The sequence below is a fragment of the Electrona antarctica genome, assembly GCF_951216825.1.
Source record: "Electrona antarctica genome assembly, chromosome: 5".
In the NCBI taxonomy this organism is placed as follows: domain Eukaryota; kingdom Metazoa; phylum Chordata; class Actinopteri; order Myctophiformes; family Myctophidae; genus Electrona; species Electrona antarctica.
In genome coordinates this window covers 11,816,224-11,843,128 of record NC_136810.1, presented here as the reverse complement: position 1 = coordinate 11,843,128, position 26,905 = coordinate 11,816,224, and the positions used below count along the sequence as shown (strand labels likewise).

The 26,905-nt window shown below is 42.3% G+C and overlaps 2 protein-coding genes across 2 annotated transcripts in view; both read right to left on the bottom strand.

The window, feature by feature from the left end:
* Nucleotides 1-899: 899 nt before the first annotated feature.
* Nucleotides 900-5,417, bottom strand: LOC306923264 (DNA polymerase III subunit epsilon-like; the record flags this gene model as incomplete). Its single annotated transcript, XM_079501297.1, has 3 exons — nucleotides 5,279-5,417; nucleotides 4,170-4,215; nucleotides 900-1,450 (listed from the first exon to the last, which is right to left on the bottom strand). Exons 1-3 carry the CDS (start codon nucleotides 5,285-5,287, stop codon nucleotides 900-902), a joined length of 606 nt encoding a protein of 201 aa, XP_079357423.1. The 5' UTR covers nucleotides 5,288-5,417.
* Nucleotides 5,418-8,189: 2,772 nt separating this feature from the next.
* LOC306923263 (unconventional myosin-IXAb-like) overlaps nucleotides 8,190-26,905 on the bottom strand; it is a 151,622-nt gene continuing 132,906 nt past the window's right edge. Inside the window, exons 30-42 of the mRNA XM_079501296.1 lie at nucleotides 26,664-26,861; nucleotides 25,336-25,383; nucleotides 24,682-24,793; nucleotides 23,965-24,026; nucleotides 22,128-22,320; nucleotides 20,784-20,912; nucleotides 20,157-20,262; nucleotides 19,481-19,612; nucleotides 18,725-18,848; nucleotides 17,180-17,239; nucleotides 15,449-15,663; nucleotides 14,806-14,948; nucleotides 8,190-11,959 (exon numbers count right to left, since the gene is read on the bottom strand). Of these exons, the coding sequence (XP_079357422.1) occupies nucleotides 11,565-11,959; nucleotides 14,806-14,948; nucleotides 15,449-15,663; nucleotides 17,180-17,239; nucleotides 18,725-18,848; nucleotides 19,481-19,612; nucleotides 20,157-20,262; nucleotides 20,784-20,912; nucleotides 22,128-22,320; nucleotides 23,965-24,026; nucleotides 24,682-24,793; nucleotides 25,336-25,383; nucleotides 26,664-26,861 (1,917 nt within the window). The 3' untranslated portion in view covers nucleotides 8,190-11,564. The remainder of the gene's footprint in view (nucleotides 11,960-14,805; nucleotides 14,949-15,448; nucleotides 15,664-17,179; nucleotides 17,240-18,724; nucleotides 18,849-19,480; nucleotides 19,613-20,156; nucleotides 20,263-20,783; nucleotides 20,913-22,127; nucleotides 22,321-23,964; nucleotides 24,027-24,681; nucleotides 24,794-25,335; nucleotides 25,384-26,663; nucleotides 26,862-26,905) is intronic.

Here is a 26,905-nt window from a genome sequence, read left to right as displayed (position 1 = left end):
CCATAGCAACCATGCTCATTTTTTGGTACGAACAGACAGACAGACAAACAGACAGACACATAAACTAACAAAGCCAGTTGTAGGAGTGGTTTACACCACTCAAAAAAACGTTATTAATCAGGAAGGTATAAATGATCACACAGGTATAAATGATCACACACATACTACAGCAACACACCTTTACACATAGTTCCACCTATATAGCTTAATATAACTATGAGTTCGCACACTCACATCCCAGAGCTATGGTGACAGTCTTCTAATCTACTGTAGGCCACTTGGGCTGCTCCACTAGACTAGTCACATGACTTTGGGGGGGATGCCAGGTGACAGCAAATTGAAAAAACTTTTAAGACATTTTTAATACCAAAAAGAAAAATAAATTCAATTAAAAAGGACCATTTCTGCATCAAACGTGATCAACAAACTATAGTTCAAATAGGATGGTTGCAACATTATCACTGTTCATTGCAACATGGACAAAATAATATGCCTCTAAATTTAGAGGACTGCAGCAGCCGAGCAGCGTGGGATGACAAAGGAAGCTGAGCCAAGTTGAATGAGTCATCATTCTCTACCGGATTTTAAAATTAAAACTAATCGTGTGTGTGGAACAAAACTGAAATAAAAAAAATACAGTTTTTAAAACACAACAGAAATATTATTAATACAAAGGCAACATTGCATTTGTTTAAAAAAAACTTTAATTTCTTCTCTTTTTTCACTTAACTCTTGTGCCACAATGGTCCAATGCCCAATAGATGGCAATGTTCTGATGATTTCTGATTACAGTAAGTGGCTTAAGAAGATGTTCCTTTGGGGCATGATTTTACAAAAAAAAGTGAACTGAAATATGAAAGAAAACTGGAAATCGACCACAAATAAAAACTGATAATGTCTTAACGGCCTGCTGGACTAAAAGTGCAACTCTGTACAACGGCCTGGTTTGGCTTCCACTTCATGTACAGCTCCTGCAGAACCCTGACATCTTCCTGGGCATCATGTGCGTTGAAGGGCATGTTAAGAAAGTGGCTCACCAGATCCTTCAGCTTGTGGCTCTTTAAAGACCACAGCTCCCTGCTGAGCTGGAGAGTGTCCAGAAACCAACCCCCACTCACTTCCAGGAATCTCGGCATTAGGGAGCACCTTTGCAGATTCCTGGTCAACACCACCACGTCGAAAGCCCTGGCGTTGTGGGCTGCCAGCAGCAGAGGAGCCTGGAAGGAGCTCAGGAAGTCGATGAAGTCAGCGAGGGCACGCATGGGGGGCACGGCGTCCACGGGCTGTCCATGGAGCTGGAGTGAGCGTGGGTCAGAGCCGTGGCCATGGGTAGTGAAGCCGTTGACGCGAGAGGCACCTTCATCAATGTCACGGCACGGGGAGATGAACACGTTAAACCTTCTGTCATCACTGATAGCAGCCAGCTGCAAAATTTCACACCGTGACGTGTCTGATAGGTAGGATGGAGAAACAAGAAAGAGACAAAGAGAGCGAGAGAGAGAGAGAGAGAGAGAGAGAGAGAGAGAGAGCGCATTAGGAACATTGGGTGAGAGGGAGGTGCACAATTCACCACAGTTTGATCCTTAAAGCTTGGCAAACAATGATACAGAGATTAAAGATTTATGGGCTTCATTTGAACAGACAATACAGAACTGCATACACCACTGACATGGATCAAAATTGATAAACCACTAATGAAAATCCAAGACTAATCCAGTATAAACTAATGACAAGAAAGTATTAAACAAATTTGATTCCATGTCCTCTGTGTTTTGTGTTTGTGTATTTCAAAATATAGAGGAAATTAGACATCCAACTGGCAGACAAATTCTTTTTTCATCTCTAGTATATAAAATTCACACCCGTGTGAAGTGAGGGGAGCTCTTATCAATGAGTTCAATCAATGAGGCGATGTAGGAGTGGAGCCATCAAGTCACCCGGTACTTGAAACCCTAAGGAACCTTTTGTGTGTGTGTGTGTGTGTGTGTGTGTGTGTGTGTGTGTGTGTGTGTGTGTGTGTGTGTGTGTGTGTGTGTGTGTGTGTGTGTGTGTGTGTGTGTGTGTGTGTGTGTGTGTGTGTGTGTGCGTGCGTGCGTGCGTGCGTGCGTGCGTGCGTGCGTGCGTGCGTGCGTGCGTGCGTGCGTGCGTGCGACGTGCGTGTTTGTCTCTCCCTTGTATGCGTTAGAGAGGAGTGAGGACGAGGATAATGAACGAAAATAAGAAAACCTTGGGTGGGTAGAGTCACAACCTGAACTTCACTAAATGTGTAATGTATTGAGAAACCAATCCCTTGTACCTCCTTGATTTTGGTTGATTATAATATGTATACAGGTTTGAATTATCAACAAACATTTTTTATGACTGTTGCGACTGTGGTGTATTTGTTATGTATTATTATTTGGTCCTGGAATGGAGTGCTGTGCCAGATATAGATGATGATTCCTCTTCCCCCAACCAGCCACCCAACCTTCTGTTATTTTCAGTTATTTATGAGTTATAGTTACTTTGCTGTTCTGTTGATTTAAAGGAGAATTCCATACTAGAAGGCTTTCTTACCTTTATTTGTAGTTGTTACGTCCCCACCAAAGAGGTCCAGGTGTTATTTGTGCAAAAGTGCATTATTGGCTATTTCCCCTAATATAAGCCCTCAATGGGGTTGGGTTGTTGTGCTAATTTGCTTATTTCCATCAAAATAAGTAGTAAAGTGTGCCGCTTGGGATACCATTTACATTATGTAGAGAGGATATATACAAAAATATATCCTTTATGTGCAAGAGGTCCAATTCATATGCACTGCCTTTTTCAGCTTACACAATAAAGCTATTTGCCCTTGTAAATTTGATTTTTGAGCGATGGAAATAAGCGAATTAGCACAACACCCCATAGCCCCATTCAATTCAATGCAATTCAATGCAATTCATTGAGGGCTTCTGGTAGGGGAAATAGCCAATAATGCGCTTTTGCACAAAATAACACCTGGACCTCTTTGGTGGGGACGTAACAACTACAAATAAAGGTAAGAAAGCCTTCTAGTATGGAATTCTCCTTTAAGAGGTGAATAGGGTAGAAAGTTAACTAATAGCTATCACAATGAAACTTCTCCAGTTGATTACTTACATTAAAACTAAGAATATTTGTATTACTGAAATGATATGTTTAAATATGCAAATTAGGCATTTTATACCCTAATTTGTTCTAATTTGCATACATTTTGAGACGATAAATCTGAAGATCGGATAAAGCCAGGTTCAAAATTATTGTTTCATTTTCTTGACATATTAGAGACAAAAGAAATTGGGGATTTTAGATAGCTCTAATTATCACTCCATAAATCAGAAAATACTGGCATAAACAAAACCCCCTTTTCGCCATGTTTTTAGGAATAAAATGTGATGTAAATCAGGCTATGAATGAGGAAATAATGGGCGGTGAGGTTAATGGACCAAAGATAAGGAAGCAATGAGATACTGAATGCCAAAGGTTGGAGGAGAGTACGGTACCTACTATTGTTTGTATAAGGCTGACTCTTAATTCATCCCAGCACTGTGCAATCCTTTTATGAGCCTGCTGGGAACGCCTGTGTGTGCCCAGGATCAGGTCAGGATCAGGCTTTCACAGTGGTTGGTACACACACACACATACTGTGTATAATACTGTACATACATGCACTAGCTCCTCCCTCAATACCACTCAAGTCCGTTTTATTTATATAGCACCAAATCACAACCAACAGATTCGGGAGCGTCATTTTCATGTGTCTCAGGCCCCCAAGCCTCACACACTGGACTGTGAGGAAATGCAGATTCACAGTCTACTTTTCCACTGCCTGCATGTGGCCGGCTACTTTAGTACTTCAGTACTTTATTTGTACTGTTTGTACAATGTACAAATACAATAGTTACAAATCCATAAGGAGTGCAAACAAACTGGGTTATTGTCAACACGGTGGACCCTGTCCTAACACTGTTGTAAACAAGTGTATGCTTTATCATGGTGTTGTCCACAGTTAACATTTTTTGTATTGAGTTGTGCTTTCGTTGAAATGTACCTGCATGCGGTTAATAAATCAAACACCAACAGCATAATCAAATATATAATATAATTGTATTAAGCAATTCCTATGCTGAAATCCTTTGCCACAATAAATGAGAGATTCAAACACACGTTACCTAAGCCTGTTGTCTCCAAGTCAAAGAACACAACAACACGATCCATCTGTAGAGAAAGAGGACTGAACATGTAATGACATGCCTCCATCATAATACGATGGAGGATCATATTATGATCGATTCTTAGTTGTCACATAGCCGACTGTTTCACAAACTGGCCATTTGCTCATGGTGCCATGCATGCACAATCATTAAACCTGTAGAACAGCTGTTTAAGAGATCTTATAGCTATACAGTGTTTGATAAAAAATATTTTTGAGCTTTTAAAAGTGTTTGTTTACAAATGCCCATGGACGCACCCCCCCCCCCCTCCCCCCCCCCCCCCTCCCAGTTGCACTAAGGCCCTAACCGTAACTCCTGTGCGTAATAGTCCGCATTTAAATGACAATTGAAACAGTGGTTGAAAAAGAACCAGACTTGCAATCACTTAGTTTTACAGCCAACTCTAAATGAGGTTTTCTTAACTGTTATTTATATTATGAATGTATGCTTCTTTGTTGGGTGTTGTTAACACAAGAGACGGTCACGGCCACACAGCCAACTCAAGGTACGGCCACGGAGCCGACTTGGGGACCCAACGCAGCTCCTCCAAGGCAAACAAACAAAGGAACGGAGCTGAACGTGAATCCCCCCCCCCCTTTTTTCCCTCACTGTATATGTTTATTTTCCCTTTTTACCTCCATTATGATGAAATTCCTGTTCTGTTCTTTGTCTATATAGAAGTGTCTATTTGTACGTCTCTAAATGTTTTGATGAATTGAACATGGTGGACCCTGTTGTAAACAAGTGTAATGCTTAATTGGGTCGTCAACTCACAGTTAACAGCCTTTGTATTGAGTTTGTGCTCGAAATGTACTGTAATTCTGCAAACTGTTAAAATAAATAAATATTTCAATGAATCAATCAAAAGGCTTTATTATGACGCTATCGTTTGATGTTTTTGGGGACTGCAGGCCTACAGATGCATTCGCCAATCGCCGGCGAATATATAGCCTATATCCTACAGCAAATTACCATTAATAATCACAGCAAAGTTTGGAATAGTATTAGTTAAAGTTAAACAATTGAAGTTAAACTGCATGGTTTACCATTATAAGCAATGTTCTTACCATGGCCATTACGACGTGATCAGTCAGAGAATCCCCGAGGGCTGAGGAGGTTAGAGTATAATGTCTCAAACCAGATTCAGAGCTAAAAGAAATGGACCGATGGGTTCCAATTTCCCAAAATTCCCAGATTGGAGTTAGATCAGCTGTGAATGTGTTCAAAGTTCAAAGCGCATCTGCGGATATAGGCATGATGATGAAGCGTCAATCTCTAAATTAATTAGTCGGAACGAAACTTATTCCCTCCCTACGATATTTAGCAGAAAGCAGAATCGAAACTATGAACAGGAAGGAGTGGGTGGCTGATATTATGAGTCACCAAAGCTCTGGCGTTAAAGAAGATTTATAGGCATAGATACTCTCTCACCGTTATACAAAAGATTGTTATGTCAAAGGTCGAACTTTCCTCACGCTTCGGCCAGGTTCTCCTTTGTCTCTGTCGGATAGAAACAGCACCTTTCTATGGTTTGTAAACCTTCCTTTTGAAGCGTCATCGGTCATCCTCTATATATGTTTTCACATTTTAGCGCATGCTTAAAAGTGTTGGTCACTTTGCTATGTCATATGTATGCATTATAAACATGCTGATTATAACACCATATAATTACAGTTATATGAAACTCATAACAATAATCATAACACATTATAAAGCATGTTTAATGCCTTATAATAAGGTTAAGTATATTAATGCAGATGCTTATTGCTTAAAACACTGGTTTGGAATAAGGTTAGGTTTAGGCTATAGCCCTAGAATGTCTCTGTTGTTACAGTTGGTACAGTATTCCACATACATGTGGAGCCATAGATCAGTTGCACCTGCTCCTGGTAAAAATGAAACATGCGCAGCATAAATGTGATAAATGTTTTATTCTTTGTTTGTACTCACACATTAAATAATTTCAAAGACGTGAAGTCAAATATTGTCCTCTAGTTTCATATCCATGTGAAAGTTCTGGCACAAAACGTGTATTTAGTCAATTATCTCCACCTTTTGCACACAGATGACTGTCTCTCCGGGCGAGAGGCCCGGAATGACAGCTGGACTGAATTAATCAAAACTTCCTCTGATCATCACAAACATCATCATCATCACCAATTGACCAGGGAAGCACAAATGTTTGGGGCACACAATTGGCAGGTGCCTTGCGATAGATGCTGGGTAATTAATCACACCACCTGCCAATTGTGTGCCCCAAACATTTGTGCTTCCCTGGTCAATTTATGATGATGTTTGTGGTAATCAACAGGAATTGTTGGTAAATTCAGTCCATCGATCATTCTGGGCCCCTCACCCGGAGAGAAAGCCGTCCGGGTGCAGCTCGTGAAAAAGTGGAGATATTTGACTAAATACACGTTTTGTGCCAGAACTTTAACATGAATATGAAACTAGAGGACAATATTTCACTCCACGTCTTTGGAATTATTTAATGGGTGAGTACAAAGCATTTATCACATATTATGCCACGCATGTTTAATTGTTACCAGGAGCGGGTGCAACTGATCTATGCCTGTGATACAGAATTTACGAAGTATATGAATGATCACAGACATTCTAGGTCTAGGTTCAGGCATAGTTTACTGAGGTTACGCTTAAATACCAGGTAGAGTCTAGAGAGTATATAGAGACCACTCAGAGTTCGGCAGATGGGCGACTGTGTTTTGAGGCAAGCGTTGAGACCTTGAAGTCAGTTACCACCCCTCCTGTTTCCTCTTCTACACCCATGGGTGTAGAAGAGGAAACAGGAGGGGTGGTAACTGACTTCAACCACCACCACCACTGTCCGTATATAACCTCAGGCTGCATCAACCAGTCACTCAACTCCTCAAGAGAGACCTTTCCTCTCTTTCCAAATCAATGGAGTACGTGGGTTGTATGGGGAAATATATTTGTATAACTTGTATAACCCTTAAATCTAATAACTCATATACAGATGCGTAATGTTCCATACGTGACTATGCTCATGTGAGAGACCCAATGGAAACAGACAGGATGATGCCTACTGTTCATTGTAAGAACAAGGACTAAATGACCATGAAGCTTATTCCTTCACATAGTCCACAGACTATGGGGGGGTAGAAGGCCCCAGGAACGTCTCAAGGTTGTTTGAGACGGTCTCACTTTTTATCTGCAAGAACTGTAGCATGCGTCACTGGGGCAGGTATTTCCACCCATTTAACTCTTTCTATGTGCATGCAACAGAAAATAATAAGTGTTGGTTTAATAATTGTTTGCTGTGTATGCTGTAGTTGATTGCCCTTTTAACCCTCTGTCTAATCACTGCACTTAACATGAATGTACCACTCAACCCTAACTCAGTCTGACCTTTGTATACACTGTATGTCACTGGGAGCATAATAAATGGAACTAGAAAAAGTGCCCCTCGGGGCACAGGTCTCCACCAGGGCAGGTCAGGTTGTGGCCTCCTGGTGGCGCTATAATAGGCCAATGTGAAAAGGGTGCCATTTCTTCATACGCCTTTGATGGCAATTGGATGATTTGAGGCATTTTGTTCCAAAAATGTGTTTTGCGAAAATGTATCTGTTGGTGGTGCTATAACAGGCCAATGTGAAAAGGGTGGGATATATTCCTCAGCCTAGTAAGAAAAAAATATCGGACAGATCCGACTTGAGCACATGACCATAGAGATACTGTATAACGATTTGTGAGATCTTTGGACAGAATCTGGAGGAGTAATATCAAAAAATGTGTTTTACAAAAGTCGGCCTCCTGGTGGCGCTATAAAAGGCAGATGCGGAAAATGCAGGTCAAAGCTGGTAACAGACGGACAGACGGACGGAAGGACGGAAGGATGGACACACACACACGGACGGAGTGCAAAACATACTCTCTCCCCATGCCTTCGGCCTGGTGGAGACAATAATAGTAATTCTACAATAATCACAGAACTCAACCTTATTTGGCTCCAGTTTCTCTTTTTTTAATAAGCAGATGATTTCCCCCATAAATTCTCTTTTTTTTTCTCTCATCTTAAAAAAAGAAAGAAAACAAATATTACACAAATTGCACCTTTACATACTGTGTCCAGACTGAGGCACAGACAAAACAAGACAACACTCAAATTGAGTTTTTGACTTAAAGCACAGCCACGACAGACCAGTCTCTGACCCGTCAAAAAACACATTTTCATGATTAACAGGAGATAATTGCGTCGTACACAGGATAATATATCCTTTTATAACAGGCTTGTTTCCCATCCGCTGTATACGCCCTAAAGCGTTGGTCATAAATAGTACATAATACACTGTAGAAAATATCAACAGAAACGAAAGCACGGCATGCTTTCCAGTGATCGGTACATTCACTCTTTCTTTTGCAGAATGTCATATTGGTTGATCCAGAAACAAGTAAGCACTGTAATACCATCATCTTTAATAAACGCTTGCAAGAATTTGGACGTGAATGTTTGCCTCCTATATTTTGGATAGGAATTGGCTGTCAAACATATATACCTGCAAAATGTATAGTCTATTTCCAGTGTCCAATTTCTTTCCTTTTGTTCAGTTTTTGAATATTTTAAAACATCGCTGCTCTTAAGTAAATGTGAAATGTATTTTTGTCCGTTATTTTTGCCTGACCAGCTGAACACTAATCTAACCAGGTGGATAACAATGGTACAGTAGCTGTTGGTGAAGTACGGGTAGTTTTTCTATTATTTTCTTTTTAAGGCTTACAGCAAGCTTATACGCTAAAGCAATCTGATCACCACATTATAATATTATAATGACAGTAAGCAGTGTTTCTAAACCTCTGGCTCGGGATCCAAAAGCGGGCTGCAAGGTATATTCTGACAGGGCCATGGGCTTGAAGCAGCTTAGATAAGAGGAATATAGTGTTACAGTAGCGCTGTTCTGTGTACCTCAAGTAGAGGTTAAAATGTGGACATGAACTCAAGATAGCCGAGAACCACCAGACTAAATACTGAGAGATGCAGTCAAATGAATATTATACTGTAGGGAGGATACTAGAGACCGCTGATATAATGTGGAAATGTAAACTTGATTAATATTTGTGACATGCCAGGGTGCTACAGGTAGGTAGGTAGAATGCTACTTTTCACAGCCGGGTCTGAGAAGAAAAGAGAGTGGAAGGAATACTGCACTGTTCAACACAGTCAGTGTTAAGTATAAAGAGCTGCAGAAGAAACCAGCAAATCTGGACGGCTCAGTGGACAGTATGGGAGAGATGGATGGAGTTGGAGTGTTGTTTTTCTCCATACGTTGGACTTGACTTCACATGCACTGAGTGGGTGCAGAGACAAGAATCAAGGCACACACACAGGCTTGTCAGTCACTTACACACACAGACACACAGTCTCACACACACACACACACACACAGTCAGTCACACACACACACACACACACACACACACACACACACACACACACACACACACACAGTCAGTCACACACACACACACACACACACACACACACACACACACACACACACACACACACACACACACACAGAGGGGGCTAGGGGAATGGCTTTCATTACAAGAAAAATAAGCCATTACCATTAGCGGTAATGACAATATCGACACAAATGGTAAAACAAGTCAGCAACAACTATAATACACCAATAAAAAAAAACATATATATATAATATAATAAATTCAAGTCCTGACTTTGTAACACTGGTGTCTGAATAAAAACTGTAGAATGTTGCTGGAAGGAGCGACGCATGCAGGAAAACTATGTTTAAAGACGTTTGTTTTATGGCCGACAGACATTGTTGCGCTACAAAGACAAACAGCAGTGAACACCTGTTGTGTCCGAGTATATATATAAATTAAAATGTAGATCTTTGATTTTTATGTCATCAAATATTAAATGTTAACATTAATGTTATTAAATAATATTACAACAACCGCCTCTAGAAATAAACTTTAATGTGTAGAATTTGTTGTTGTTGCGTTGTTCCACTATATTACTGCTGTTTGGCTTTATAGGGCTTTAGTTTGACACTTTGTGTCGAGCATTCAGGGTTTCCACGATGACAGTATCCGTGTCGACAGTAGGCTTCCTGTGATGACAGATCATCAGCTGATCATATAGTGACACCTCTTCACTGTAATAGATTTTCCCCCCATATAAATAACATGGCACACATAAGAAATAAAATAACAAAACAAACAAAAATAGAAGCTGAATTCCACACTTCACTTCACTTTGCAAAATACTTCTGACAAAAAGTGAGGGAAAAGAAACCGAGAAAGACTAACATATATGAACATTGAACGACCCATCAGCACTGGAGCGAGCTCATTTCTATGTACACTGGTTTTCAATTATAATAGTCATATTACATGTATTTATAACATATTACAGTACAGTCTTTTTAAACAGGACGTAAGAAAAATCTATGGTGGAGAAGCATGCTGCCTCTTTGCCGGTCTGTCCTCTGTAAACATGAAAAGAAGCGGGAGTTGCTTTGAGTTAGCTTGGCGCTGGTTGCAAAAAAAAAAAAAAACAATGTTCGCCAGACCAGTCAGTATGGCTAACATGTCTTTCTGGGATCCACATGCAAAAAAAAACAAAAAAAAAGAAAGACAAAAAAGAAAAGAAAAAGTGGGGTCTTAAAAGTTGTCTTGGCAAGGTCTGAACGTTGCAGTCTGTGTTCCACACAGCTTTGCTAGCTGCTACTGCCCTGTGGCTGATTGAAACTAGCAGACTTTTAACCGTATCATTAATCGTGCTGTTACAGTGGCGACATACAATTAACAACCATGCTAGTAAGTGACTGAATGCTGATAGGTGAAGCTTAATTTCATTCATACTCTATGGCACGATGGGTGTCGAAAATAACACATTTTCAAGCGAATTCGTACTACAGAGTATAAATTGTGCTTAATTTACACTTAGTTGCATCATGACACCGGCATGCAACCAAGTATGAATCAACCTTTAGACTTGACCCCACACACACACACACACACCATGCCAGGCAACGAGGCAGCAATTGTCTCCGTTCCAGCATGTCACTCGTGAAGTCAATGACTGATCCTCGATGGCGATGCAGACGTCAAGAAGCCAGTTCAAAGTCTAACAAGATGGTCGCCTCACAGTATTCACACTTCATATGTCAGTTTACCTTTATCTACTGTAAGCTCTTCAGGCCTCGTCTATTCCTCACTGCTTCTCGTTCTTTTCTCGCCCTCTCGCTTTTCACCCCCTGCCTCCCTTTGACGGCAACCCTGTTCTGTGTGTACGTGTGCGTGTTTGTGTCTCTCACGCACACACGCAGGCAGGCACCCAAACCATCTTCACACCATGAACTCTTTGTTTCCGTAGAGAACCATCGGCTGTGGCGCCGAGCCGAACTCTGGCTCCCTCCGGTGGCCATTGGTGGGATCGCGCGGCGAGCTGCGGCTGAGCCGGAGCCGCTGCCGCCCTTTGACCCCGACCCCCTGACTCCCCTGGGCGAGTGGCCCTTCCGTTCCCCCCAACACACAGGACGAAGAGGCGAGCAGGGGTCCGGAGGACGCAGAGCGAAACCGAGGGTGAGGGAGCGAGGGCGAGGCGGGGTGATAGGAGCAGGACAGAGAGGAGGAGAGAGAGGCGGAGGAGTCAGCAGAGTCCTGGGAGTCGTTCTGTCGGCAGAGAGCACGGCGGCTCTGGTTGCTGGACTTCCTGCATCGATATGCTCCTCCTCCGCGCTCTGCTGCTGAGACACAGAGACACAAATGTTTAGCTCTCATACCAACACTACTACATCAGCAACATAAGTGAAGAAAACAACTAGGGTCGGTTGACCAAAACATTTTCTATCAAATACATGCCCCATGAAGACTTGAATTCGTGGAGATTTGTTTTTCATCAAATGATTAGCTTAGGAATGCGACAAAAACATGAATGAATTCAAGGCTCCATGGAGTGAGTAATGGATAGAATAAAAGTCATTTTGGGCGTGGACTATCCCTTTAACTTGCCATTTTAAGTCCGACCTACACTAATAGTTAATAATAAAGCTGCTAATGGGGACATTTACAGTGTCCTAACGTGTCCTTTGTATGGGGACGGTTACCCCACACCAATCGCAACACACCTGCCAATTGTGTGCCCCATACATTTGTGCTTCCCAAACATTGACTGTTCCCAAAGGAAGTTTTCCTATTTTCAGTCCAGCTTTTCCTCGTGGAAAAGTGGTGATATTTTACTTAACACACGTTTTCTAACAGAACTTTCAAATGATTATGAAACTAGAGGACAATATCTGACTCCAAGTCTTAGGAATTCATTATTGGGTGAGTACACATGCAGTGCTACAAGTTTAAATGCCTACGTGGTCAGTCTGCTAAGCATGCGTGGGTAGGACCGATCTACGGCTGTGTATTTGAAATACATGTAATGTATGCAAGATCGCAGACATTAGGGCTATTAACAATATTGGAATGGTGATGATTAGGAAAGCCAGATAGTGTTGGCTGCTAGGATTTGATAGGGAATTTTCCATGTACTGACAGTGTGCCTGCAAAGTCACTTTGGTGTTATGAAACGTATAATCTGTAACCCCTCTTCCATTTATGCCGTAAGACTTTCTGGGTGCCTAGCGGTGCCTAGCTGTATCAGTTGCTGAAGCTCCTGCACCTCTGAGGCCTCAAGGTCACGCACTGCCCGTGCCAGAAACCAGCAACTAGCAGTTCCTCTTTTTGACATTCAAACTCTCTCTTTGTCTGTCTATCTATCTAATATCTATGTAACCAGCCCCTCCCTTTGGGAGTTTCTAAAACACTGATAAATACTCTGTTGTTTCTCTTTCTGTGTGTTACTTGCAACGGATTTATACCGCGTGCAACTTTCATCATTTGTGTGCGCACATTTCTGTGTATTAAAACCACAAAGACAGCTTTGCTTCGCTTCTTTTATTTTCTCATCATTTCTAGTGTTTATATCAAAGATTGTATTACTTGTCCCGGACAAGCGGACAAGCCTTAATGTCAAGCCCTGTATGGGGACGGTTACAGTGTCCTAACGTGTCCTTTGTATGGGGACGGTTACAGCTAGTGTCCTAACGTGCTGTGGTATTATAGTTAATAATAAAGCTGCTAACAGTACTTTGTATGGGGACGGTTACAGTGTCCTAACGTGCTGTGGTATTTCTGGGCAGCTCAATTAAGAACACTAACGTTCTACTTCCCAGCAGAGAACTCTCCGGCATGGACAGATATAGAGTCAAGCTCCTTGTTATAATTTCATTCTAATATTTATTGAGATACTCATACAAACCTAAAAAGAAATACATATAATCCTATAGTTAAAACTATGATTGGTGTCTGACACAAGGTCAATAAGTATCTTGGCGATTGGCGAACCCTCCCACCTCTCCTGTTTAAGCCCAGTTTGGGGTAATAACCAATGTGTGCCAGGAAGGGCTGATTTGAGGATCTTGTCATTAAATATGATATCCCTCGTAAACATTTTCTTAAATACCTGAAACTGAGGAGTTTTATTGGAGCTAATCAGGATCATTCCATGCTGGGCCCTCCCCTATCTGTGTTGGAGAAAGTTTCGGTTAAAACCCCCTTTGGAAGGGGAATAATATCAGAATTGTATGTATCTTTTGTTGTTATTTTCTCTGGAGTCCTGTGAATATAAGCGTTTGATTGATTGATTGAAATATGTATTAACAGTTTGCAGAATTACAGTACATTTCAAGCACAAACTCAGTACAAAGACTGTTAACTGTGAGTGGACGACCCAATTAAGCATTACACTTGTTTACAAGAGGGTCCACCATGTTCAATTCATCAAAATAATAATGCCTGAAGAGCAGAGTATCCAACAGTCGAACAATGGTATTGTTTTGTTTTTTTACTGTAATATTATATGTCGAAAGTTGAATGAAAAAATATCTAAATTCTGGTCTTAACAAAGACCAATTTATCAGTTAGAATTAGGCTTAGTAAAGAACAGTTGGTGAAACTGTCTCTGAGGAAGAAGTTCAACGATGATCCTTCAGGGGGAGACAAAGACCACAATGAAGGAAGCATGAATAAAAGACACTTACACACGCATTCTAACACAATAACACATGAATAAAAGACACTTACACACGCATTCTAACACAATAACACATGCATAAAATACACTTACACATGCATTCTAACACAATAACACATGCATAAAATACACTTACACATGCATTCTAACACAATAACACATGCATAAAATACACTTACACATGCATTCTAACACAATAACACATGCATGAAATACACTTACACATGCATTCTAACACAATAACACATGCATAAAATACACTTACACATGCATTTTAACACATGGCAAACAAGGAAGCATGAATAAAACACACACAATGACCAATTAATAAAAGACACTTACACATGCAATCGAACATATATGACAAACACCACACACACGCACAGTCGCACACGCACACAGTGAATACAAGACACTTACACATGCATTCAACACATGACAATCACCACACACACACGCACACGCACGCACACACTCTAACACATGACAAACACACACACTGACCAGCTAGGTCAGGAGTGGCTCCATCCCTTTCCATGGCGAGGTTTTCCGAGCTGTCAGCGGTGCCAAAGGATGCTTCAGACTCTGGCGTCTCGTCGTCTGAAGTCCGAGGCTCCAAGACCAGCATCTCATAGGTCAACTCCTCCCTGTATACACCATGGGGCCAGACAGCCACGTTTAAACATTAACCATGTGTAGCCAACATTGACTATGTTATCTAGGTAAGTTCTATATGGTTTTAACTAGGGGTGCGCGATTATGAAATTATGACCGATATCCAATCTCCGATTATTTGCAGGGTCATATCTGCCGATAACGATTCTGACCGATTCCGATATTATGTGGATAATGCTGCCTTCAAACATTAGAAATACACAAAACAAAAGTGACAAAGCCATTGACAGAGTCGATAATACATTTATCCCCTGAGCAAGCAGGAAGACTCTATTAGCGTAATGGTAAAAAAAAATCACCACTTGCAGAGGAAAATAGGTTAAAAACCAGCATAATAGAGAACAGTTACATAGTGCAGCTTTAAATACTCAAATGTCATGTCATTGTCTAAAAATATAGACAAATGTATTCAGCATTATGAAACAACATTGAGTAACATCTTCTGAGCGACGATAAAGCCATAACATCATACTTCTCTTTCTGCAGACTCTCTATCTGTTCAGTGAGGACTCTCTCTTCCTGCTGCATCACCAGCTGCTGCTGATCACTAAGCCCCGCCTCCGCCTCGCCCTCTTCTCCTCCGTCTCCACCCCCTGCACCTTCTGCGTCGGCCACTGGGAGGAGCGCCTTGGGGCTCAGAGGAGGGGAGGGTGTGTGGCTGCCACTCAGACGGACACGTCCTTTACTCTGTGGACAGACACACACACAACGTATACGCACGAACACACACACAAAAAACACACACACCACGTATGCGCGCGCACACACACACACACACACACACACACACACACACACACACACACACACACACACACACACACACACACACACACACACACACACACACACACACACACACACACACACACACACACACACACACACACACACACACACACACACACACACAAAGATGGGTGGTCAGACATAATATACATCCACACAGAGAGAGATAAGAGAGAAAGGTAAAAACTAACTAACACCGACAGTAAACACTACAGGATGTTCCATGATGATGGAGCACAAACAGAACACATCCCATGGATATGGTTTGTCAGAGAGATACATTGTTTCCCATGGATATGGTTTGTCAGAGAGATACATTGTTTCCAAAAGTACGGCTGTGGGACACAAACGCTTTGATGACTACAGACAGCTAGGACACTGAGCGATGTTCCGGCTATCAACGCGCACGCACGCACGCACGCACGCACGCACGCACGCACGCACGCACGCACACACACACAAACGCACGCACACACATCTAACATCCACAGTTACAGTATGTTACCTTTAGCTTTGCTGTGTTAGGCTGCGTGTTAATAAAGTTGTGAGACACACAAACAGAGCATAAGCGATTATACTAACTGACATACATACACTCAAACAACAGACACGCACAGTCTTCCATTCTGACAGTGAGGACGAGGCTCTGCCGCAATATCATTTAAAAAAAAAGGTTTTGCCACTTTTCATAAAAGTATTCTGTTATTTCCCCTTGCTAGTCACAATAGTCACAACATAAATGTCATTATTGTTTTAATACCTCCAAACTGGCTACACTTAGCAGTGTTAGCATTCCTCAAGGCAGCCGACGGTGCCATTCATTGGCCACAAACTACTTTACTGGCAAATGAGCCCAATGACTAATATTATCAATGGTCTCAATATTTTACCGGTTATTCTGTTTCCCTGTGATTACATTAACCCATTTTGACCAGAGATCAGATTCTAAAAATGTCTTCTACATCCTGACAGTTTTCTGAAAAAGCTATGTTTCTATGTCAGTCGTTCTTCGATTTTTCAAAAATAGCAGACCTACAAGCTCGTAGCACGCTATGAGCTTGTAGATATGCTATTTTTCAATAGCTAAAGCACAACACAATGCTAACACCAAAAGGGGTTCCCGCCCAAAATGGGTTAAACAGTAGGACAAAACTCATTCAATACAATTACACTTTGATAACTACATTTCAAGTGAAAACCGCTACAGACAGACAGACAGCTAGAAGAGCATCGGTCTACAGACTGACAGGTACTGTGACAGGAACAACTGTGACAGACAGCAGGTGTGGGCAGTGCCGGCGGCGTGCTAACGGACAGCTCTATGGACGAATGGGCTGACAGACAGACAGGACAGGCAATGGTGATAGCTACTAGTGGGCGGAGCAACACGGAGCAGTGGGAGGGGCATACATACCGGGGTGGCAGTGCGGGTTTTGCTCATAGTCATAAACCTAACAGCAATTAGTACTGGTTTCTGGAAGGAGGGGTGGGATAGAAGAGGGTTAGGGGGGCATCGGATAGAACAGTGGTTCTCAAACGCTTTCAAGTCAAGGAACCCCCAAATGTATTTTGGCTACGTTTGGCTCACGTTGTGAACTCAAATAGCTGATGGTTGAAGTGGTTGAACCCCACAAGGACCCCTGGCAGTCCGCAACTCTGCATGCCCCACTTTGAGAACCACCACTGGAATAGAAAACCTTCATATATCTTGAACACAGGAGGGCTGTGGATAAACCACATGGCTAGAGTTCACCCTAAAAATGACTATCAATTACACACCCCATGTAACCTTGTATTCATGGAGATTCTTTTGTTTTTGTTGCATTCCTGAGCCAATAATGTGATGACCGGGTGATCATCGGTCAGTAGGAGACTCCTCCGGTCATCAAACTATTGGCTTAGTAATTAGACAAAAACACAAATATCTCCATGAATTCAAGGCCTCATGGGGTGTGTAATTGATAGAAAATAAGTTGTTTTCTTTGGGTGAACTACTCCTTTATGCTAGGGACCTGTTCCAGCTCTGTTGGACTACCTCGATTCTGACTAGTGTGTGGATGTTGCTATTTAATGAGTCATTTGACTAACTTTTGACAGAATCTATCCAGAATCTATTATATCTCTGCGATCTACAGTGAACTCTGTATGAGAAGGAGATGATGATGTTTCCATCATGACCCGTGGTCGGCCATGACAGCCCCCTAGAGGGTGGATGTGACATGACATCTCAACGTCTGGCATACAGAGTGAAACAGGAAGTACACACCGGAATGGGTTGGTCATTGGTATAAATACATACATATTATGTACACACATTCAAGGACTGTCTAAGAAGGACGAGACGCGAAGACCGTAAGGGCGACGCCATGTTGCTCACATGGTGCTCCATGGAAGGAAAGAAACATGCGCAGTTGAGACCAGGAAGTTGGACATGACAAATCATAGATATGGCACAAATGGCCCAGCAGATGGCGTGATGCCACTGACGGGAGATATGCTTGTACATATCATGTCACGTCATTGCATTTTACCTTTTATATTAACGTTTTAACAGCAAATGGATAAGTAAGTCCCAGCATGGATCATCACACAGACAGTAATGTTGGTCGGATGTGACATATGTACAAGCATCTCTCCTTTCATTGGCATCACGCCATCTGCTGGGCCATTTGCGCCATATCTATGATTTGTCATGTCCAACTTCCTGGTCTCAACTGCGCATGTTTCTTTCCTTCCATGGAGCACCATGTGAGCAACATGGCGTCGCCCTTACGGTCTTCGCGTCTCGTCCTTCTTAGACAGTCCTTGCACACATTCAGGAAATGGAAGAAAACACTTTCAAACTGGAGTCCCTGAGACTTTGAAGACATTTAGCGGACTGCTTTGTTGTGCTACTGTGCTATACACAAACACAGGTTAGATCTCTGCTCTTATCCTGCGGTCTGCTGGTCAGTCTTACCAGAGACTTTCTGATGTGAGTCAGTCGAATCTTGGCCTTGCTCTCGGCGAACTCCAGGCTGCTGATGTCTCGGAGGCGAGCTCTGTATTTACTCATCTGCTCGTTGACAATCAGCTCCACACACCTGCAGAGGAAAGATGCCATTAGCGTGGAACGGATTGACAGATAGTATGGAACGGATTGACAGATAGAATGGAACTGAGGGGAACATAATGGAACATAATATAATAGAAGAACACAAAGCAGAGTAGGACCATACAGACTACAACAGTTAATAGAATATAGAACACAACAAAAACAGACGAGTAGAAGAGAAGAACCAATGCGTTACGCCCCCCTAGTGAGACCTTTCACTGTCGGGTGTAAAGAAGATGTTGGCTTGATGGCCCGGGTATCGGAGGAGACCCGAGGCTTTCTTCACCCTCCCAATGACTGATTGTGGGGGTTAGCAGAGATGGAGTACTTGTAGAGAGGCTGGGGAATTGGGAATTGGCTTTACTAAATTGGGACTCAAGGGGAGAAAATGTTTTTCTTTTGTCTTGAAGGGGCATGTTTTGCACAATAACTTTTCATTATGTCTGCCCACGATCTCTGATTCATACAGTAGGCTACGTTTGTTTACCTCAGTCACTGATACTATTTTATTTTTATTTTTTTCTATGAACCTGTGACTTGACACCCATACTGTTATAAAACGGAAATAAAAAGATTTTGAAAAGAAGAACAGAAGAACCAAATAGAACAGTGTTTTCGTACGCGGTGGTCTTGCTGATGTCCTGGACGCTCTGCAGGGGGTCTGTGGTGTCCGGGCAACGCAGGATGCAGGGAGCGAAGACGATGGCCAGAGCGTTGGCCGACATCCTGTTGGTGTCCTCCTGGAGACAGATCCTACAAAACCACAGAGGATGTTGGTTACTGTAGTTCTTCTGACTCTTATTATTGATCATCACAGATTCAGATGCAGTATAGTAGTATACTGTAGTACAGTGGTTCCCAAACTTCAAGGACCCCCAATTCAATATGTATTAGGCCACGGACGCCCCATTTGAAAACATATGCCAGTGACCTCGATAAGGGAGGGTTTTTACGGCTCCAGCAGTGATTCCGAAACATATTCATTTCATGGACCCCCAGTTTCACACGCATTATGCTACGGACCCCCGATTTAATGGCATTTCTATCTCTGGTACCCACATTTATATTGTAAAACCACTGTTAATTTAACTCTGAGAGTGTACAAGTGGAACCAAGTTACAGACCCATAAGGGTCCATTTGGTTCCTAACTATCCCTAATTGAGCTAGGTACCCCCTGGAACTCCCTCAAGTACCCCCAGGGGTCCCCGGACCCCACTTTGGGAACCCATGCTGTAGTACATCCATGTACAAGCAGTAGTAGCAGTAGTAGCAGTGGTGTTGGTATGCCGTACTGACCTGACCAGGTGGAAGATGAGGCGTTCCAGCGTGTAGAGGTGAGTTCTACTCAGCTGGTCAATCACAGAATACACCCCTCTAAGCACCTCCCTCCTGTCTGGCTGACCTGCACACGCACACACACACACACACACACACACAAGACAGGGTTAGAACATAAAGGCTAATTCTGACCGCAGAGATTTTACTGTGCAACATTCTAGTAATGCCCTGTCATACGTCCTGCTGTGAACTTGTCGGTCTGCTATTTCCAGCGTGCGACGCGGCCGTACGATGAAGTACCACAAATACGTGTATGGAACAAAAATGCCAAGAAAGGTTGACGAAGTTAGACGTCCTCGTTTCTTTTGCCGTTTTAGAAAGATGTTTTAGCTGACCTGGAAGAAGGCATATGTACCTGCTCATAGCGTGCCACCGAGTGGTGCGCTACGAGCTTGTAGGTCTGCTATTTTTGAAAAATCGAAGAACGACTGACATAGAAACATAGCTTTTTCAGAAAACTGTCATTTTCAAACAGACATTTTTAGAATCTGATCTCAGGTCAAAATGGCTTAAGGGCACACATCATTTTGAACCTTCTCCAGAGTGGAGACCTATCACTATAGCAGCAAGAGAGACAGGTCTTACCCATGGCTCTGAGGAACTCCTTGTACAGTTCAAAGGTCATGAGAGGGTTGGGAAGGTCGCGGAGCCACTGTTTGAGCACGCTGGCGATGACATGAATGTTGTAGTCATCCAGGCTCACACAGTTCACATCTGGAAACAGAGAGAGGGGTGTTACACTGAGCTCCATCTGCTCAAAACATATCTGCATGGAGTTGATTGATTGATTGAAGTATTTATTAACAGTTTGCAGAATTACAGTACCTTTCAAGCACAACTCCATACAAAAACATTAAAGCTAAATATCTTTGCTGTACTTGATTATTTAGTAGGAGTTTTGCTCCCTCAGCCATCGCGGCATTAAACAAACTGCCCCGCCGATAGGATGGTTCTGTATACTGTGGGACCTCATGTGTTTTTGTATTGTCTTGGTGTTATGTGCTCTGTGTTGTTTTTGATGTGGGTGTTTGAACAGACTGTGAAGACGAATATCCTTCGGGACAATAAAGATTATTATTATTAAAAAAAGAATCCCCCTCGTGTGAAGTGAGGAGCGCTCTTATCATCACATTCCGGCCAATCACAATTGGCGTGCTCACTTTTTATCCTCAAATACATGGTACACACAGACACAGAAAGCTGGCTATAGGAGGAGCTAAAGGAGGGCCTCTCAAAAATGATTATTCATAACCCCCACACTTGCGCTTATTCCTAAACAATTAACACAATATGTAACATTATGATGTTTTAGTCATATTGTTCCTGCTGTTCTACATACTACAAATCACAGATTGAGGCTTTTAACGTTTGCTTTTATACAAAAGTATGAAATCTCCAAGACTAGTAAGCTTTTATGGAAAATGCTTCTGAACATGTTGCTAGTTTCATCACTAGAAACGTTTAAAATAATAACTGGAAATAGGCTGTCTTTGCTGCGCAACATGCTTCCATAGAAGACATGCTGCTGGCTTCTGTGACTGAAATGAGTCGTGGGTGTGGCCAATGAGCTCTTTAATCTATGCATGACACATGCACAATGGACTTATCTGTAAAAGAGGCCAATATGTATTTACTGTATTAGCAGACATACAGGATTTACTAACGTTAACATCTGAAATGGAGCAAAAACTGACACACAATATAATCAAACTGACATGCAATGTACATAATAGGAGATTAAATTGAATTGTTCTATCAACAGAGAGAAATCACATCTGAAAAATAATAAATAAATAATGAATAATTTGTATTCTTGAATATTGAAAAAGAAAGAAAGAAAGAAAGAAAGAAAGACATTTAATGAAATATGTCATTATCCTCCCCTTAATCATTATTTTTAATTGGACCTGACCACCAGTCAATCCCCACCTGTGTCCAGGCCCTGCCGGAGTTCTTTGCTCTTATTGGTCGAGCCAGACTTCCTGTAGATGCCCTCTGAGTACAGGCCGTGCATCTCTATGTAGTTGATGAGTTTCTCCACTAGGTGGGGCACCGTCCGCTCCTCGCTGGTCAGACGGGACAGCTCCACTCCAAACTGCCTGGAGGACAGCTCAGGATCGTACTGGAACACAAGGCAGCAGGACAGGACAGTCAGGACAGGACAGGACAGTCAGGACAGGACAGGACAGTCAGGACTGCATCACATTTATCCTCCATTTACACTGAGAGCACCGTTGCCAGGTCTGCTTATTATAAGCCACGTTGGGCTTGTATTTCTGTAAATATTCGTAGTTGCAGGTTTTTTTCCTCCAATTCACTGAATATAGCTTGAATTTTATCAGACACGCCCCCTTCCTATGTAACTTCAAACTCCATTTTAACCATAGATTCCACGAAAACACCCGTCCTTAGATCTGGTGACTCATACTGCCCTCCTAATACGTGAGGGGCCGTTTTATTACTTTGTTCATATATTTTTTATATTTTGGGGGGAATTTTTTATTTATTTTATTTTCCCAAAAAATCAAAGTAAATGAAAAAAATACTCATGTATTAGAAGAGCAATATGAGTCAACAGAACGACGGACGGGTGTTTTCGATGAATCCAACATGGTTAAAACGAGTTTGAAGATACAATGGGTTTGTATAGGAACTTAGGAAGGGGGCGGGGCAGCTAAAATGAATATCAAATATATCTACATAGTACATACTGAATTAAGCAACTTAAAAACTGTCCGGGGAGTTCACAAAAGCCTGAGTAGACGATTAAAAAAAAAGAAGGTTTCTGAAAAACGTATCAGTGGTGTTCAAAATATTTTCATGTCAAGGACCCCCACATCCTCTCCATGTGCTGCTACCATGCCATGGTGGGGAGGCCTCTGTGACTCAGAAGGCTATACCGGAGGGGGTTCATACCCTCAGCAGGTTCAACCATGCCGGGCAGGTTTCTAGAGTAGAGGCCGGACGAAAAGCAGCACCTGGCCCTCCAGGTTGGGGGTTGGGTTTGGGGCTACCAACCTCACCCCGTAAAGCAATCCCTTGTTACAGAAACTACGACAACGGCTTCATTCCTAAAGTAGCCTTAAGATGGACCCCAACTGGAAAGAGGAAACAAGGGAGGCCAAAAACAACCTGGCGGAGAACTGTGACCTCAGAACTGAAGATGGCAAATCTGACATGGGGCGAGGCACTACATGCTGCACAGGATAGGACCAAATGGAAGCAGATAGTCATAGCCTTATGTTCCACCGGGAACGAAGAGGATTACAGTTGGGTGCCACCGATATTGTCCCTTATCATTTGACCCATTTAGGCCTGAACTCAAAATTTAAAAAAATTATTCTAAATCCTCCAGTTTTCTGAAATAAATATTTTCACGATTTTTCAAAAATAGCAGACCTACAAGCTCGTAGCGCGCCACTCGGTGGCGCGCTATGAGCTTGTAGATCTGCTATTTTTCAATAGCTAAATTATAACAATGTTTAAAACACCAAAAGGGGTTCCCGCCCAAAATGGGTTAACTGTCCTTTTGCGCAGATCACGCAAACCTCAGCAAAAAGAAAAGGACAATATCGATGGCCTCCAACTGTAAGTAAGCAAGTACCTCCAAATTATATGTATTTGGTCGTGGACCCCCATCTAAAAAAACGTGGTTCCAGGGACCCCCAGAAGCAAAGATTTGAATTAAAAATGTTCGCTTTAAAAAAATATTCATATTCAAAGACTTGCACCAATTTTCAAGATTTTTCAAAAATAGCCAACCTACCTTCTTGCTACATTTGGTGGTCATCTTGGAACAGCACTTCCTGTGGCAGGCGTAGCGACACACTACACGAGAAGAAGACAAAAACAACATCCACATTAACTACTACGGTATGTCCCTGCAACCCCAAGACAGAACAAAGGACAAGAGCAGCAACTACAATCTCCCCAAAATACTGAAGGTAGTTCTCTGAGCGCTCTGAAACACGCTGCAGCTTTCCTCTCTGTGGCGAGAGATGAAGATGACACACTACACAGCATCATTATTCATTTAGTCAACCACGCGGTTGCTGTGAGAGCTTCATCCACCCACAGAGAGGAAGATGCAAGGCCCAGGGTGGAGACCATAACCAGATCTAGAACATCGTGATCAGATTCTATGACAGGGCTGAGAGATTGTAATCGGATTACTACAGTTTAACACTTAAGAGACTTGCGTGTGAGTTTGTGTGTGCGTGTGTACGTGCACGCACATGCGTTCTTGTGAGAGTGTGTATGAGAAAGACTGTGTATGAGAAAGACAACACAAGAAAAAACAATAAGATATAAAGATATGTGTCCGGGAGAGAGAGAGAGAGAGTTACGTGGAGAGAGATGCTATATAAATTGGCATTACTCATGTGACAAGAAACACTCTCCAGAGAGGGTGAATGAGTGCAAGTGTGTGCGGCTTTGCGCAATGCGTGCGTGCGTGCATGCGCGCCGTTGCGCGTCCCCTTACATTTGCACACACATGCCCGGTCCATCATCCAGATGAGAGAGGAACAGTATTCACAGTATGTAGGGATGCTGTACTGGGTGGACTTGAAGATGTGCCCGTCGTGTTCCTCAACCTACAGAGGAACATGGGTGAGTAGGTGGACACAGGGACACACAGATACAATGTATATACTGTATATTCACACATTATTTGAACAAAAACAACCTGTTTTAGAGATTACTTTAACATCATAGAGTTACAACAACAAGTCAAAAGACAGGCAGGGGATTTGAGCAGTTGGATATGAACTCATTTAGGAGCCTACAGGATATCCTCCCAGGCGTACTAGTGATGGCAAAAATTGACAAACAAATGATTTTCTCCATATGCCTTGGATTAGAATACACAACGTTTCATCTATCCAGCCTTCGTCAGTGTGACGAGCTTAGTGATGGTGCCATAATTAGCACCTTGGTGAGAGAGAACGCAATACAATGAGAGAGAGAAAGGGACCACAATGGAAACAAGTCCCCAGTTATTTTTTTTGTTATCCTTTTAGGCTAAATATCCGACCTTGTGCGGTTTACATTTCTGACTAATAAAGTATTCACATCGATCGATCGATCAATCAATCAATCAATCAATCAATCAATCAATCAATCAATCAAAACTTACAATATCAGTTTCCTTCTTCCTCCCCTTCTTACGTTCAGGTTTAGGTGCCTGAAAGGTCATAAAAACAGAAAATTACATTATTTTAAACAGGATTCCTGCATTTCACAGTTAATAAATAGAGGAAACGAGGATTTAGCGATTTATTGCCATATCGACAATGTTGTTGTCTCTTTGTTTTTTTGCACATTTGAAATTGCACATTTGAAATATCAAATGCAAATGAGCAAATAAGTAAAAACAAAAATCAGATACAATGAGACATATTATAGTGAAGTACTGCAAAAAGCCAGAAGGCTTATAACTTGATAAGTTATACATTGCGTAGAGCCGTAGACTGTCACCACAGCAGACATGTACATCAGCAGCCAGAGATTATAGTATAGTGCAGGTCCACCACTTCGGTTCAGATGATACTGTACTTCTTCAAAGGTTTGTTTTAACAGTACGTTTTAACAGCGGGCGACAGCCAGACGAATTTTCCGGAAGATTATTTGTCAATGGGACCCGGCAACTACTGGCGATAGAGGCGATAGCAGGCGAACAGGCGATGGTCGAAAAGTGGGCGGAGCAACGTCGGCCGAAACGATACAAATAATTCATCTTTTGGGTGACTTCGCCTGGCGATAGCCAATGAAATTCAAGCGACGCTCGCTGTTGGTCTGTTGGCTGTTAAAACGTACTGTAAGAGGTAATGCTTTGAGACCCTGATTTAACAAGGATTTACAAGCTTTATACTCATGACAGCCTTTTTTCACTACTCTATATCTCTAATATCTGTCACATTGTGCTCTGTTTAAATATATATTTAGGGTAACTATATTAAGTTTTGCCAGTTAAGTGCTTACCTGTATTACAGTGAAACATTTTTTTAATCTATATAAAATATTTCTGATATCTTTGCTATTTGTCGTATGACAAAGTATATAGGGCCATATACCCTGAAGAAGGCAGTTGTACCTGCCAAAACGTTGGTTCCTACTCTGCATCCTAATAAATAATCGGCACTTTGGCTATCAGTGTGTGCCCATCAACGTGATGGGCGTCATAATGCCCGATTTATATTTAGCTGCGTGCCGAAATTAGCCGATCTACAAGCTCACAACGCGTCGCAAAACGACGCGTTGTGAGCTTGTAGATCACACACCTCCACACAACCAAACTTGTCTTTTAGTCCTACTGGATCTCTTCTTTACAAGTCCCTCCCTAACATTTTAGTCTAGTGTCTTTTTAAGACTTAACTCTTTAGATGTTTCTGCCGTTAGCTGGCACCACTACTAAGACTGCTGTGCGTTTAGCATCCTCCTGCAAAGTATATAGGGCTAACTCACCCTGCCCAGGGTGCCCAGGGTTCCCTCCGAGGGCTTGTACTCCGTCATGAACTCATCCAGGAACACCTTGAACGTGTTGACCCAGACTCTGACGGGAGACTCACTCCAGTCTCTCTCCTCCGCACGCATACTCTTCTCCAGGATGTGTTCAAACAGCGCATACAGGTCCTTATAACGGATACTCTTACCATCATCCATCTGGGGCCGGAAATGGAGAGGGAGAGGAGAGGAGATGGAGAGGA